A 14,216-nucleotide genomic window follows, 5' to 3' on the forward strand; every position below is an offset into this window, starting at 1 on the left:
GCATTATCTCTCATTTCTTTCGTGTGACTGGAGTGTAATTAGCATGTAATTATACTGTCATTATGAGTTGTTAAATCATTTACACCTTTGAATCTTCTGTGGCACCAAAACCTTTCCAAGGCCAAGCCAAGTTTTTTGGGCAGTCGTTTGTTTTTGGTCACCGTGATGACAGGATGTACTCTGATTGTGTTTGTACCCTTGTACATTTAATTACTTTAATTGCAGGTAGTATTTGAGTGGCTGGTCTGTACCTAAATATATTCAAATACTTAAAGTACATGTAGGCTATGTAGTTCAAGTACTTCAGTGACTTGGATCTATTGAGGTGCAATTTATATTTCCTGTACCGTGAGTCGTTACTTATTATACATGTATGTACTTGTAGTTGCGTTGTCGACTCATGGGCTCAAAAGTTGGTTGGACAGAAGCTGTCAATCACAAGAAAAATTTTCGAGTCATTAAGTTATCAAACAGAAAAAAAAAAGAGATGACGTCTTTGTTTGGAAGAAAATTTGATTAACTGCTTTCTGCCATCTGCATATTTCCTTGTTTGTTTCCATGGCAACACAATCAACATGTCATATTTGATTCAAATTTTTTTTCTTATTCTTGAGGAGAAAAGCAACAACGTTAAGAAAACCTCATTCAATGAGTTTTATTTTTGAAACATGAACACAGGAAGTACAACCTATTCTTGTTTTTGACTCTTTTTAGAAGACCACTTCAAATACTTCTCATTCATAAAAGCACTGCGATGACATCGTCACATGACCTCCAAGAACGAGACTGCAAGAGGAAGAGGACAATGAGAAAGAGCGAGATGGAACATCCCTCCTTTCATTTCCGGCTACGATTGCTCTCGTTTGGGTCAGCTGACATTTGGAAAAACACCCAAAAACTGGTCACAAATTACAGACTGGTCGCCATCAATGGCAGGCCCCACTGGAAGTCAACGTCATGGAAATAATTTTTGACGGCTTACACCAAACTAGTTTGTATGTATTTTGGGATATTCAGATCTTTGTCATCTTTATTGTCAGGCATCTTTACGTTTCAAGCTATCGGTTAAATGGAAGTTTGACGCAACTCCTGCAGTGAGTGAGTACGTGCGCGTGTGTGTGTGTGCGTGCGTGCGTGCGTGCGTTGGTCTTGGTCCCAGACGTCCTCCAGACTGGCATCCGTCTGTTCACAACAGACGCCGTTTGCTTTTCTCACGTTATTAATACAGTTCTTTCTTTTTTTTAAAGGAGATACATCATGTAAAAGTGACTTATTAATATTTTGCATCAAAATAGTTTGTGGCCTTTCTGGAGTGGCAGGAATGAAACCAACAAATCAACTTGGAGTTGTGTGACTTCATTAAAACATGGCTTTAAGTACGCCCTCCTTAATTTGATCAAAATTGCGACATCACAGAGTGGCTCATTTACATAACTATGCCCGTACACTGTCCCTCAGCTGAAATGGATCACGTCACAAGTAAGAATGCAAATTTGTACACGTACTTGCTGTGATTGTTGACTTCTTGTGTGGTGTTAACATGCTAACGTTAGCTCGTGTTGGAGAGTGTTTTTGTGTTTGTTGGCACACTTGACAATCAACAATGTTCTTTCTCCTTCATCTCAGTCCAAACATGAACGGAGTCCGAGTGGCCTTTCTGGCCAGCGTCCGTCCGCTCAGTGGTCGCCGATGCCGTCGATGCGTTTGGCGGGGTTCTGCTGCGTGGCAGCTCGCCATCTGTTAACGTGTTGGCTGGCTTTGGAGCGCTTGTTTTCCGCCTCAGGGGATTCTTCCTCCAACTTCTGACGCTTGTGTTTGGTTCTGCGATTCTGGAACCACACCTTTACCTACATACGCACAAGCACACAGGTGTCAGGACAAGCTAACATGGCTACATGCTAACATACTAGGGTAACTTGGGTGTCCACTTTTTAAAAAGATTTCCTTCCATTGGATGCTGTCGTGGATCAATCATGACATGCTGACACCACTTGAATGATGCAACAGGAAGGGCTTGTCTTCCAACTTTGAACCAAGAACTCACTGTCACTCTACGACCAACCACACCTGGCTGGAACAAAAGGCACACTAGAACTAACGTTACTCTCTCAAACCTAAAACCTACATCCTGCCACTTTCCATCTTAAAGCCTAACCTTGACATCTTAGAACCAGGATTCGTTTGGGTGTATTCACCCCTGCACAAAAGGTCCGGACCAGCGTTCCAATCGAACCCTGGTCCGTTTAAAGCGGACCGAACTGAATACACCCTAAATCTCGTGTGTTGGACTAGGGCTCCCAAGGACTGGAATTGCGCACCTCTGACCCAGATCCTTGTATCAAATGCTGTCTTGCTTACCTGTGTCTCAGTGAGGCAGAGAGCTGAAGCTAGCTGTTTTCTCTCCGCGCCGACGACGTAGTGGTTTTTGTCAAACGCTCGCTCTAAACGCAGGAGCTGTGAGGGAGAAAACGCCGTGCGGATCCGTTTGGGTTTCCGGGAGAAAGCGCCGTGCAGCAGAAGGTTCTCTGCACCGCCGTCATCACCTTAATGTAAGACACAGAAAGTCACAAACAGGAAGAAGGCCTCTAACATAAAGTGGAGCACGTTAGCCATGCTAATGTGATCAAGCACATTCATCAGAAGACAACTAATAAACTAGACCCAATTTTGCTCGTTCACTTATAAGCTTCAATCTACTAAAACTAACCTACTAAATGCAACAAACCTAAGATCAGTCTTACTCTGGAAAAGCAAACTTGCACCCAAAGACCAAACTTACACCCTCCACCCAGCCTTTTATCATGGAACCAACATTACAAACTCGTACCAGTCCTGCACTCTCGAATCAACACCTTAGAACCGAGCCCAACCTTACAGTAAGTGAAGCTCATAGCATTGTTTCGCACATTAGCGATGCTAATCCACTCAAAGCTATTATCTCTTCTTTCAATTTTATGGTTGGAGTCTGTAAGATGCAAAAGGATTTGAGATAAAGTTGCAAAAGTAGAACAGTAGCTCTGATTTGTTTGGAGCGTGTCTGCGGCGGTTAAACCATCGGCCAATGGCGTGCATACGACGTGGTCCTTCGTTGAAACGTTTGATATCGTTTACATAAAAACAAAGGTGTAAATGGTCAGCCTGAAAAGATTGTTCGCCGCCGTCACGGCACACGCAAAAAAGTCGGTTGACTCGGCGGCCGCCAGTAAAAAGATGACAACAATGACGGCGAATGCCAAGCGGTGGCATCGGTGGCCATGTCGCATTGACATGCAAAGCGCACGCTGAGGATGAACGGCAAACTTAATCATTAACTCATTCGTGACCCGCTATGCAGAGTTTCAATTGTGGACCAAGATAGTTCCGTACAATGACCTTTGACCGGGAATCGGACACGAGTGAATGACTCCGAACGCAGTCGCTGCCACGAGGTCAGCAATAGAGAACGTTTGAATCATCCAATAAGTCTTGTATCTATGCCATCAAATTATGAATCTGAATTACAACCACTAAATTTAAAATAAAAAAATATTCAGCGTAAACCTTTTAAAAAAAAAAAAAAAGTCACGATTTGGTTGCAAATTCAACATCCAGCTACAAAAATATCACTTCTGCATCATTTGGAGAACCCGGGTCAAAGCAATCAACCTCAACCAACTGATCGGTTGGCACGTAGCTGACGTTAGCTGCTCGTGACCTTTGGCTATTGAATGACGGATTTTTGAAAATCGACATTGACTAGTTTGGTGGTGATCACGTTCAGTGTTAGTAATTCCTTATGATACATATATTCTTCCATACAAAGGTCTGGAAAACAGACAGGAAATGACGAAGCTAGTGGTGGGTGGGGCGTGTTTGTATATATGTGTGTGGGGAGGGGGAGAGCAGATGGCGTCGATGATGATGCTTAGATGGCCTCCCCCTGGCACAGGAAACAAGTCGGGACTTGTTAGTCCGCTCGTTAAAAACACACCTGACGATGCTCATTAGCATATTTGCACCACACGCTCATTTGCATATGAACCGCCAACGCCCAAGTGGCACATGCTGGTTTTATATGCGACATGCTAACCATGGGTGACAGATTAAACTACTTCCTATTTCTTGTTGGAATGACACTAAAATGGACACACACACACACACACACACACACACACACAACACACACAGGATTTGGTCTATAAAAGATGTGTGTACTTTTGTGGTTAAAAAATGATACATCAAACATACTCCAATACAGGGCACGAATTTGATGCAAATATGAAATATTGATAAGAGTTGTACTAAATGGAAACATGACTTCTAATCTCACACATGCACACTAAGACACACAAGACACACTCAAACCCAGACACATGATCAGTCACACAAACACACATCACGCCGACACACTGACACACAAACAAAATTGATCACACACAGAAACACAATCACAAAAAATACATGCACACATTTAACACACACACACACACACACACACACACACACACAGTACACGCCCATGCGAAAAACACCCCAAAACTCACACACACCCATATACAGAAACAAAAGAGGCGTTTTTTCTTATGAGGGTGTTGCAGCCAGGCTCTCCTGCAGGCCTTGAGGCCCCTCACCGTCTTAAATATAGGCTGTACGATGTCATCACTTTGCTATCATGTTTAGAATATTAATATTACTATCAACAATGATGACAAGGAGTATAATATATATAATATATTAGTAGACGAGCGAGATTTTTTCTTTTCTTTTTTTAGTCGTCTTCCATTCTAATTTTCTTTTTGATTTTTCTATGTATGTATGTATGTGTATATATATAATATATATAATATATATAATATATTATAATATATATATATATATATATATATATATATATATACACATACATACATACATACATACACACACACACACACACACACACACACACACACACACACACACACACACACACACACACACACACACACACACACACACACACACACACACACACACACACACACACACACACACACACACACAAAGAAATCTACCTTTGATTTTTGACATACTCAGAAACCACTTTCACATTTCATTCAATTGGAAGTATTCATTATTTCAACTTTCGTCTCTCAATTTCTAAGACTTTCAAATGCAGTTACAGATATAATTTTTTTTCTTGCACTTTGAGTTGATTTTAATAATTGGAAATCATTTTTTTCATAAGTACAAAAATCAATTTTTCAAATTAGTTTTTACATGTTGAGCAAGAATAGCAAATGTATCAAAAATACTACACACACGAGTAAAACTATTCTCAAAAATGTAAAAATCTGATTTTGAATAATGCACAAATTAACTTTGCTTTTTTTTAATTTTTTTTTTACCAATAACAATTGAATGCATTCCATTGTGAGCTGTTAGAAAACAATTGAGGTCGATTTTATTTTATTGTCTGATGATTTTTATGACAGGAGTTAGCTTCGATGTTTTTTTTATTTAATCGTAGACTTTGTCTTTTAGAAATGTATTCGTGCTTGTTTAAGCACAATAATGATTGGGTTTGACAACAAATTATTCATTCATTATTTATTCGCTTTTGAAATCAGTAACTGAGAATAGTTTGAAATTAAAACATAATACGTTGACAATAAAAGTTCTCACGCGTCACAACTTTTCCAAAATTCAAATTATGTCGTTTTGTCAATTGTGTGACGCATTTTGGGTCTTGAAATTCTTGCCTTACCTGCCAGCGTGTGCACGTATCTGTGGTGGTTGTGGAGGATCCAGGAGGCGGGGGGCCCCGCGGCGGCGCCAGAGGGGTACAACAGGCTCACGCCGAGTCCGGGATGTCGGCCGAACACGTGGAGTCCCAAATTGGGTCCGGCAGACGAATACGAGCTTCGGACACCACCACCGGGCCCTCCGCCCGGGAGCTGGTGCAGGGCCTCCGGAAAGCGGAGCGCGGTGGGCCGAATAGGCTCCTCGAAGGCGGTCCGTACCAATTGGACGCATTCGGGCCGCTGCTGCTGCTGCTTCCCGACAAGAGCCTCGATGGAGAAACACTTCTTGACGCCTCCGAGCTGCAACATGGCGGACGGACCCTGTAGACCCTGAGACCCGAACCTCACAGCGGAACCATCTGGCTCCTCTGCACACCTGTGCGCGCGGCCGCGCGTGCGTATTCTCCGTCTCGGTCCTGGCGTGCGTCAAGGCGCTAAAGTGACGAGCGAGTAGCAAGAATTAACTCCAAGCGCAAAGTGGATCCCCCACACCCCCGTAAAGAAACTTCTCACCTCTGCGGAGCCAGTTTGTGCGTGTGAGACGCGTGACACACCTGCCAGATTAGACCTGCCTGGCGGAGTTGTGCCGCGTGCACGCATGCGCACAAGACGACGACCACCACCACACGTTTGAGCAACAAAGTCGATTTTCCCAAATCAACGCAAATTAAGCACCCAAAATGCCCCAAATTAATCGAAACTACAAATATAAGAATCTCAATATTCAAACGCATCCATTCGAAAACAAACTATATACGAACAAATAATTTTAATTTTAAATAAGAATTCAATAGCAAACCATTTTTTCCCATCACACTGATTTATTTCAAGATTTATATTCAGCTTTCAGGTACAGCATAAGGATGAAAGTACTACCTGCACACGCGCGCAATCCCCATTTGATATGAAAATATGGTCGCCTTGAATTAAAGTTGTTTTTTTTTTTAGCTTAAATGACATGATGGTCAGTAAAAACGTAACGAATCCAATTCAAATTCAAATCGACTCAGTAGTTCTTGACTTTGAAACATGAATTTTGTATTGCATCTCAAAAACTTTTAAATCATTTTTATTTTGATTACGTTGCTAATTGTCAAGAGTAAAATTTTACTATATATTATAGTCATCAGTCACATCGTACCTTTTATTTATGAATTTTCTCATGTTTGTACGCAAGTTACACACGCACGCGTACACGCACACATAGGCTCTTCATATTTGCATTGAAAAAAAAGTACCCTCCATGAAAATTAGAACAAAATGAATTAAAATAATGTCGATTCTTAATATCATGAAGTCATTTACAATAATAATCATGATGTCACGTGCACGTTGAGAAAAAAAACAAAAAAAACACGCCACTGAAAAATAACGATATGTTGAATTTACCCGATTTTATTTCATTAAGTGGCAGCACGAAATAAAAGCATCAGGATATAATATTTTTTTGGGAGTGGGACTCTACGTATAAAATGTAGACTGGATCCAGATATTTCGTGGAATGTCTTGAACCTATTTTTTCCCCCCCAGTGTAACAGCATGTGAAATTCATTGGCAACTCGGTCTTTCTATTTAGACGAAGTATCACGCAAGTGTCTGAGTACCGAGTGCAAGAACCTTTGCCACCTGTAAGTGGGCTGCCTCCCTCAGTGCGCCCCTAAATGGAACTCCGTGTGAACCGCTTCAACTTCTTTAGCTATATTAGCGATTATCATTTGTGCCCCAGGCCAAGCGTCTATTCTCGTCGTGGCTGCCAATCAAAGGAGGTGCTTAGGCCAGGCCCCGCCCTCTTCATTAGTCAGCAACCGGAAGTACTTCCTGCTCGTGAGTGTGCGTGCATGGAGGGGGGTTATTACGCGTTTACGGATGAGAACACTTCAGCGTTTCTCTGCTGCCCCCCAGTGGCTCAATGGTCAATCACATAAACTGATTAAAACAGATATTTTAAAAGCTTTCAATAATTTCCTCTAGTCTAAAATACGTTTTTTTTGAGGAATCTTTCCTCCACTAAATATGGAAATTCATTTGTTGCGTAATAATTTTGCATGATTATATGCTTGAGTTAACCTGTTTTATTGAACATTAGTTAAACCTCAAAGTACCTAAAGGTAAAAGTCAGTCCACAGTTCAGTCCATGGTTAAAAACAAAAAAAAAAGTGAACACACATGTAAATAAAAGTGCGAGTGCATGACGACGATTCTTATTTTCACAACACAAATCGCATCTTTGGCAAACAAAGCACCTGAAAAAAATTGGAAAAGAATGTACAAGAACATATTCTTTAAAAAAAAAAAAACTGTAGAATAAAATAAGCAGCTTCCACTGAAGTGCTGATATGCTAACGTGACATATTAACATGTAGCATTCGAACACCAACACACACTAACACTAAAACCGATTCTTAACAAAAAGCTACATGATGACGTGACACTCCAGCATGTAACATTTGAACATGACAAGCTAACACAAAAACTCATTCTTAACTACAAGAAGCTTCGTGCTCATGTGTGACATTGACATTCAGCGGTAGCTAACATGCTACAAGCTAACATGACATCAACTAAAGTCTTGCATAACAGACAATAACACTGAAAATTTTGCTCTTTTGTGTGCTAATTTTCTAAAATGTTACATTGACAGGTCCAAATTTTTACGTGTGAATTTACCAACATGACATTTTAACTCACGTCAACATGCAGCATCTGAACCTGAGGACATGCTAAAAACTAAAAACTTGTTCTTAACTAGAAAAAAGCAATTTGCTAACATGACATGACAACAAGTAGCATTTGCACACAAGAACACGCTAAAAACACAAGCTTGTTCTAAACTAGAACAAGCTACATGCTAACCTGACACAACATGTTGTATTTGAGCATATGGAAATGCTGAATTCTGTCAGTAAACTCAAACGTCTTTTAATTACTTTAAAACAAAACTACATGCTAACATGTTAGCATTCCCGCAAGCTGAGCGGGAGATTGCAGTCCTATGACTCAGCATTAGGTACTCCTGAAGTTTTGAACAGTTTGTGACTTTGTAGTTTGAAAGAAAAAAAAAAGCAGAAAGAGCATCTGTTGCACTTGCATAGTCAGACTTTGTGACGGAGTTAAGGGGGGGGGGGTGCCTACGGTGGTGCCAAAATTGGCTGGGGCCCCATTAGGATGGTGCGACAACAGTAGCAGCCATGTTGAGGGTGGGGCAGGCATCTCTATGATTGAGTTTGAAGAGCAGCTGCTCTTTCTCTTGCGTCAACGTCTCGTTGAACAAACGCTGACGCTCCAACGACGCGCGCGCCTCCTCACGCTCAAGACACGTGCGCCTGAACAGCAACGACAACAAAAACAACACTTAGCACATGCTAGAGACCCAACACCAGAGAAACCACAAGTCTCATTTGTCTGTCTGACATAAATATTTTTGTTGCATGTTAATTTTGATTCTATTAGCATGTCAAGCTAACATGCCAACATTCCTCCATGTGACGTTTGTGCCCTATCTAGTACAGTCACGCATACTTACTGCAGGATGCTTTGACTTCTGTCCAGACGAACTCGCAAGTCTTCGTTTTGCTGCAACGTTTGCACCAAGTGATCCTCAGCGCAAGACTTCTCCTCCGCCTGAAGCGCAACAACTATGTCAACCGTCAAAGCCACAATATCACGCACTCGTGAATTACGTGCACCTCCCCAATCGCTGTTGTAAACACGAGTTTAAAGTGTAGGCCGGACATGTGTGGCGAATTAGTTCACGCGCGCCGACGTGAGGCCTTACCAGTTGCTCCATGTGTTGCAACTTGCTGTTTTGTTCCCTGAGGCGTTCGCTCTTCATCTCGATAACGAACAACAAAGACTCCTGCTCCGACTCCCAGAATGCACCTGGGCTGCCGTGCGCCTGACATGATTCGTGGTCGTTGGTGAGGCGAAAGCGGCTGGTTGCCATGACGACACACGCACTTTTACCTGAATGTTCCTGAGTAGATCTTTATTGAAGGTGGATTCTTGGACACGCCTCTTTAGCTCGTTGTAACGCTCCAGCTCTTCCTTCAACTCGCTCACCTCCAGCTCCACATACACACACAAAAGCAGGCTGATGACATCCAGCATGATGCACACGTGCGTCAAATGGTTGCTGTGGTTACCTTCAAAAGGTTCTCACTGACATGAAATGTCTCCGTCAGTTGAACTTTGAACTCGTCGTGAGCGCGCTCAACTTCTGTAGAAGACAAAATGCTTAGGGGGGGGTCCGGGCATAGGTTAGTGCCACCAAGCCCGCCCCCTCTACTCCGCGAAATTAGAGTAAAACTGATGACCGTAATTTCTCGTCTATTTTTTCCCCCACATTTTCAACATTGAGGCATTAAACAAAGATTTGAGACCAAGTCCTCTAGCGTGACCCAGATAATGTAAAAAAAAATATTTGGCAGATTAGTGTAAGTGCATAAGTTTAGCCTAGAACACTGCGGTCGCACACAAACACACACAAACAAGGAGCAACTACCGTGTATGTGCTGTTGGTGTTGCTGTGCAATCTGTTGTCGCTGTTGTTGATGAACGGCGTTGAGCTGCGCACACGTCTCCGTCTTGACCTTTACATAACGTAAAGTCACACACCACATTAGCCACTTAGCACGTAGCATGCCAGCCGGTTGTGCACCTCAAGCCACCTTTTCGAGTATGGACAGCACTAGCGTGCACACTTCTTCGTCGGCGTGCTCCTTGAGAAGCTCCGCCCTCTCTGAGGCGCCATTGGCCGAGAGCACTTCCTTCAGGATCCTCAGTTGCCACTCAGAGTGTTCCAGATGCTTCTCCAATGCCACCTTAGCATTGGCGTTAGCCACACTATCACAGCATCGCTCGAAGCGCGCACGCTTTGCTGAGGGACAAGTCACACCGCAAAAATTACATCACTTCCTTTACCACCACGCACAGCAGCAGCGCATGCACACAGATGCAAACCCAAATGCGCACACAGACACACGTCGACACACAAAGAGACACACTGCCACAAAAGCAAACACTTACCTCCACATTGTCGCCTGTTGCCTTTGTCGTCTTTCTTAGTTTTCTTCTGTAACATCGACAAACAAACCAAACAACACATTAGCAGAGTCACCAAAATATCAAGCAAAAGAAGACATTTGACACAGCCAGCGTTGGTGAGGAGATGGGGCAGTTGAAATCAGATGGGCGACGTCATGCATGCTGCAATTGTGAAGTTACAATTACGATATTTAGGACTGATGTTGGGAAACCTCCATCTTTTGCTCTCTTTTGTAAGGATTTTATTTTTGCGATTCATCTTGCATACATGAAAGTACATCTTCGCCAAGAGGCAATACTTAGAATAACAGCTGGGTGCCTGCAGAAAGCTTTCTTTTGCAACAACACTGGCAGTGTTGACAATAGTGGAAAAACTTGGAAATAAAATTTAACAACCATCACAACAGAATGCTAATTGCTACTTATGCTAACTGCTAGCATGTCAATCCAGTCACATTAGACAACCGAAGGACGTCTGTGCCGCTAAACCAATTCAAGCAACTAAACCAATTAAAGAGATGAAAACATTTTAGTGTTGACCACGCACCACTTTCTATTCTGAGCAACTCCAAAAGATTTACACGCACGGCTTTGGCATTTATGTAAGAGGCTCTCACACCGCACAGAGGTGGATACATTGAGAAGATACTTCGGAGTGTGACACATGCGACAGGAAGTCATCAACAGTTTTGGTGCGTGGTTTGCAGGGGACATGTTAGCAGTTTCACGAATGATGTGTGAAGACTTTTTCTGCATCATTTTAAAGAGTTCTCAGGTGTCAACCCTATGGATTGTTTTGTGACAGATGGCAATATTTGAGAAAAAAAGTTTTAATATTTAATCAACTGTATGTACCCCGGTTTCCTCCGACGACATGCATGGTAGACCGACTGACCATTACAAATTGTCCGTAGGTCTGATTGTGAGTGTGGATGGTTGTTTGACCCTGTGTGCCCCTCCCTACAATTGGTTCAGCGGTTCGATCCTCGTGAGAATTGAGCATTTAAGAAAATGAAGAGTAATATTATGAAAAAAACAAACATGTTATGGTCCCTTAACCTAACATTTAAATTACATACACACTTTACTGACCGGACACACACTCCTTGACAACAATGTCTCACTTCCACGTTTAAATTTTTAATGTCACTGATTGGATACGTGACGATGACGTCACGTAACAATCCAAAGATCAATCAAAAACGCGTTTGGACAATTTTTAGATCTTGTTTAGGCCTGCTATGATGTAATCCCGTTTGATGGCTTGTGCCATTTTAAAAAAAAATTGTAAACTCTTAAGATTTTGTGATCACCACTTCAACGTGTGGGACCCCTTTTTAAATCAGAGATAGGAGGTGATGACGTCATTGGGTCTGTGCGAGTTTGCGTGCAAAACGTCGAAGAGTTTACGAACATGAGCCAGATTGAAAACAGATGTGCGGTCGTAAAAGTTGCACTATGGCCTAGTTTGTGTCATTTGTTGTTTTTTTGCGTGACTCTCTCTTCGGTTCGTGCACATTGCCGTGAAAACGTTCGACTTTTGCTTGGCTGTACGTAGTGGAAGTCTGCACGGCTCGGAAGCACGTTGCCCGTGGGCCTCGGTCCCCGGTCACGGCGGGGCTCACCTTACTGTGGCCGCAGCCCATGCTTGCTGAAGCCGCCTCGCCTCGTGTCGTCCTGTTCGTCGCTCGGCCTCAACAGAGTCTTTTTGCTCTCCCGTCGTACTCCGTCGCCTCCTCCGGGTAACCGCCGTTAACTTTGCACGAGCTTCAGCAAAGTTCCTGAAAGCACCGCTGCCCGGCTTGATGATGCGTTCAGGGGCACCGCGGGCAATGAGCTTCGGCTGCCTCGCAGCGGGTTGACGCTCAGCGTTGAAAACACTGTTTAGAAAACTAACATTACAAATATTGCAAACCTACTGGAGCCTGGGGCTACCTATGTGGATTTAACATTTCTTTGGAAAAACGTCCTCGAAAGTACCTTCGAAGATATTTGTGAGTTAAAAAACTTGTTTGCGTATACGTTTGAACGTATTTGCCACTCAAAAAATATTTATTCCACATTGGCCATGCTTACGTAAAATTGTGAAGAGGGAGCAACAGCAATGTGAACATACTCTTATTAGTTCATACATAAGTTACTCTATCATTTTAATCAATGTGTAAATATTCCTATTAATTTATATACTTTTCATGTCAATCAATTTTTAAATACTCTTTGATTTATACAAACATAGTTGCTCAATCAGAGCACAGACACAGCACACAGAGCTTTGTAACTTTCAAGTACACATAAGGCACAGCTCAGTAACTCCATGACAGACGCAAAACATTCAGTAGGACATTCAGGTGATAACAGAAAAGATGTCCTTATAAGGACATGTCCGTCCGCCCCCCCCCCCCCCCCCCCCCCCCCCCCCCTTGTGTGTGCGTGTGTGTTACCGGGGCCGTCGTACCGTTGTTCAGTTTTTGGATTTTTTTCTAATTTTCCCCCTTTGACTCGGCATTGCCTGTCCTGGGCAGAAAAAAAGAGTAAATCAATCAATCAATCAATCAATCAAAAACAACATGGCAAGCTGTCAAGAGCGCCTCCAGTGGTTTTAGGTCATTACTACAAATATTTTGAGGACGCAGCTCTTCAAATATAAAAATAAAATAAAAACATTATTATGATGACTTGAGTAGTCGGCCGAGAAAGCAAGCAAGCAAGCAGCTGTTGTTCTCTGCATGGAAAGTTTGTCACGCTTCCCAGAATAACAACAACTGCTGTTCAAAATAGACGCGTGATGAATTCCTTTCGGGAGTTGCCATGTGAGACAGCTCGTCGATATTGATCACAACCAAAAGTCGTGATCAAAAGAAAAAAAAAAAAAAGTTGATTTTTTCTGCTCAGCCAACCATGGTCCCAAATGCATGAAAATGCTTGTTACACTCATCAAACTGGTAGATTGAAATTGGACTGATCCAAGAAGTTAGGTCAAATCCAGTTTTTAGGTTTGGTCCGATTTTTCACCTAAATTTGGTTCTTTTTTTAGGGTGTAAAGAAGAGAAAAGTTCTCATTTATGCTAACACAAGAAAATTTCTTCGGCGTCAGGACAGATGATACTGACGTCATCAAACAGATTTATCTAATTGCGGGCGTATTCTCCGGTGAAGTAAATTTCTGAGGGAGAATACGCATATGGCCAAATACATCTCTTACGTTCATCAGGGTGCCAAGTTAATAACTTTTAAATCGATGCTGCATGAGCGAGTTTAGGCTCCTGGGGACGAGCTGGTTGCTCTTCAGTTGTAAGGTGCACAGCGCCGCCTGTTGGTGATATGAGGATAATTTTAAGGGTTCCAATCACATTTGAGTTCAGGGGTCACATTCACGGGAAATTGATCTTATGTGGGACTCCGCCCATGCAC

At 42.5% G+C, this 14,216-nt stretch overlaps 2 protein-coding genes across 2 annotated transcripts; both read right to left on the minus strand.

Moving 5' to 3' along the window:
* Positions 1–640: 640 nt before the first annotated feature.
* emx3 (empty spiracles homeobox 3) lies at positions 641–6,590 on the minus strand. Its single transcript, XM_037262247.1, has 3 exons — positions 5,726–6,590; positions 2,359–2,543; positions 641–1,847 (listed from the first exon to the last, which is right to left on the minus strand). Exons 1-3 carry the CDS (start codon positions 6,069–6,071, stop codon positions 1,677–1,679), a joined length of 702 nt encoding a protein of 233 aa, XP_037118142.1. The 5' UTR covers positions 6,072–6,590; the 3' UTR covers positions 641–1,676.
* A 1,224-nt stretch (positions 6,591–7,814) lies between these two features.
* ccdc69 (coiled-coil domain containing 69) lies at positions 7,815–12,633 on the minus strand. The gene is made up of 9 exons (XM_037262246.1): positions 12,431–12,633; positions 10,788–10,833; positions 10,430–10,638; positions 10,264–10,351; positions 9,905–9,978; positions 9,726–9,827; positions 9,538–9,657; positions 9,286–9,383; positions 7,815–9,085 (listed from the first exon to the last, which is right to left on the minus strand). Exons 1-9 carry the CDS (start codon positions 12,449–12,451, stop codon positions 8,923–8,925), a joined length of 921 nt encoding a protein of 306 aa, XP_037118141.1. The 5' UTR covers positions 12,452–12,633; the 3' UTR covers positions 7,815–8,922.
* Between the last annotated feature and the right edge of the window lie 1,583 nt (positions 12,634–14,216).

The sequence above is a fragment of the Syngnathus acus genome, chromosome 10, assembly GCF_901709675.1.
Source record: "Syngnathus acus chromosome 10, fSynAcu1.2, whole genome shotgun sequence".
In the NCBI taxonomy this organism is placed as follows: domain Eukaryota; kingdom Metazoa; phylum Chordata; class Actinopteri; order Syngnathiformes; family Syngnathidae; genus Syngnathus; species Syngnathus acus.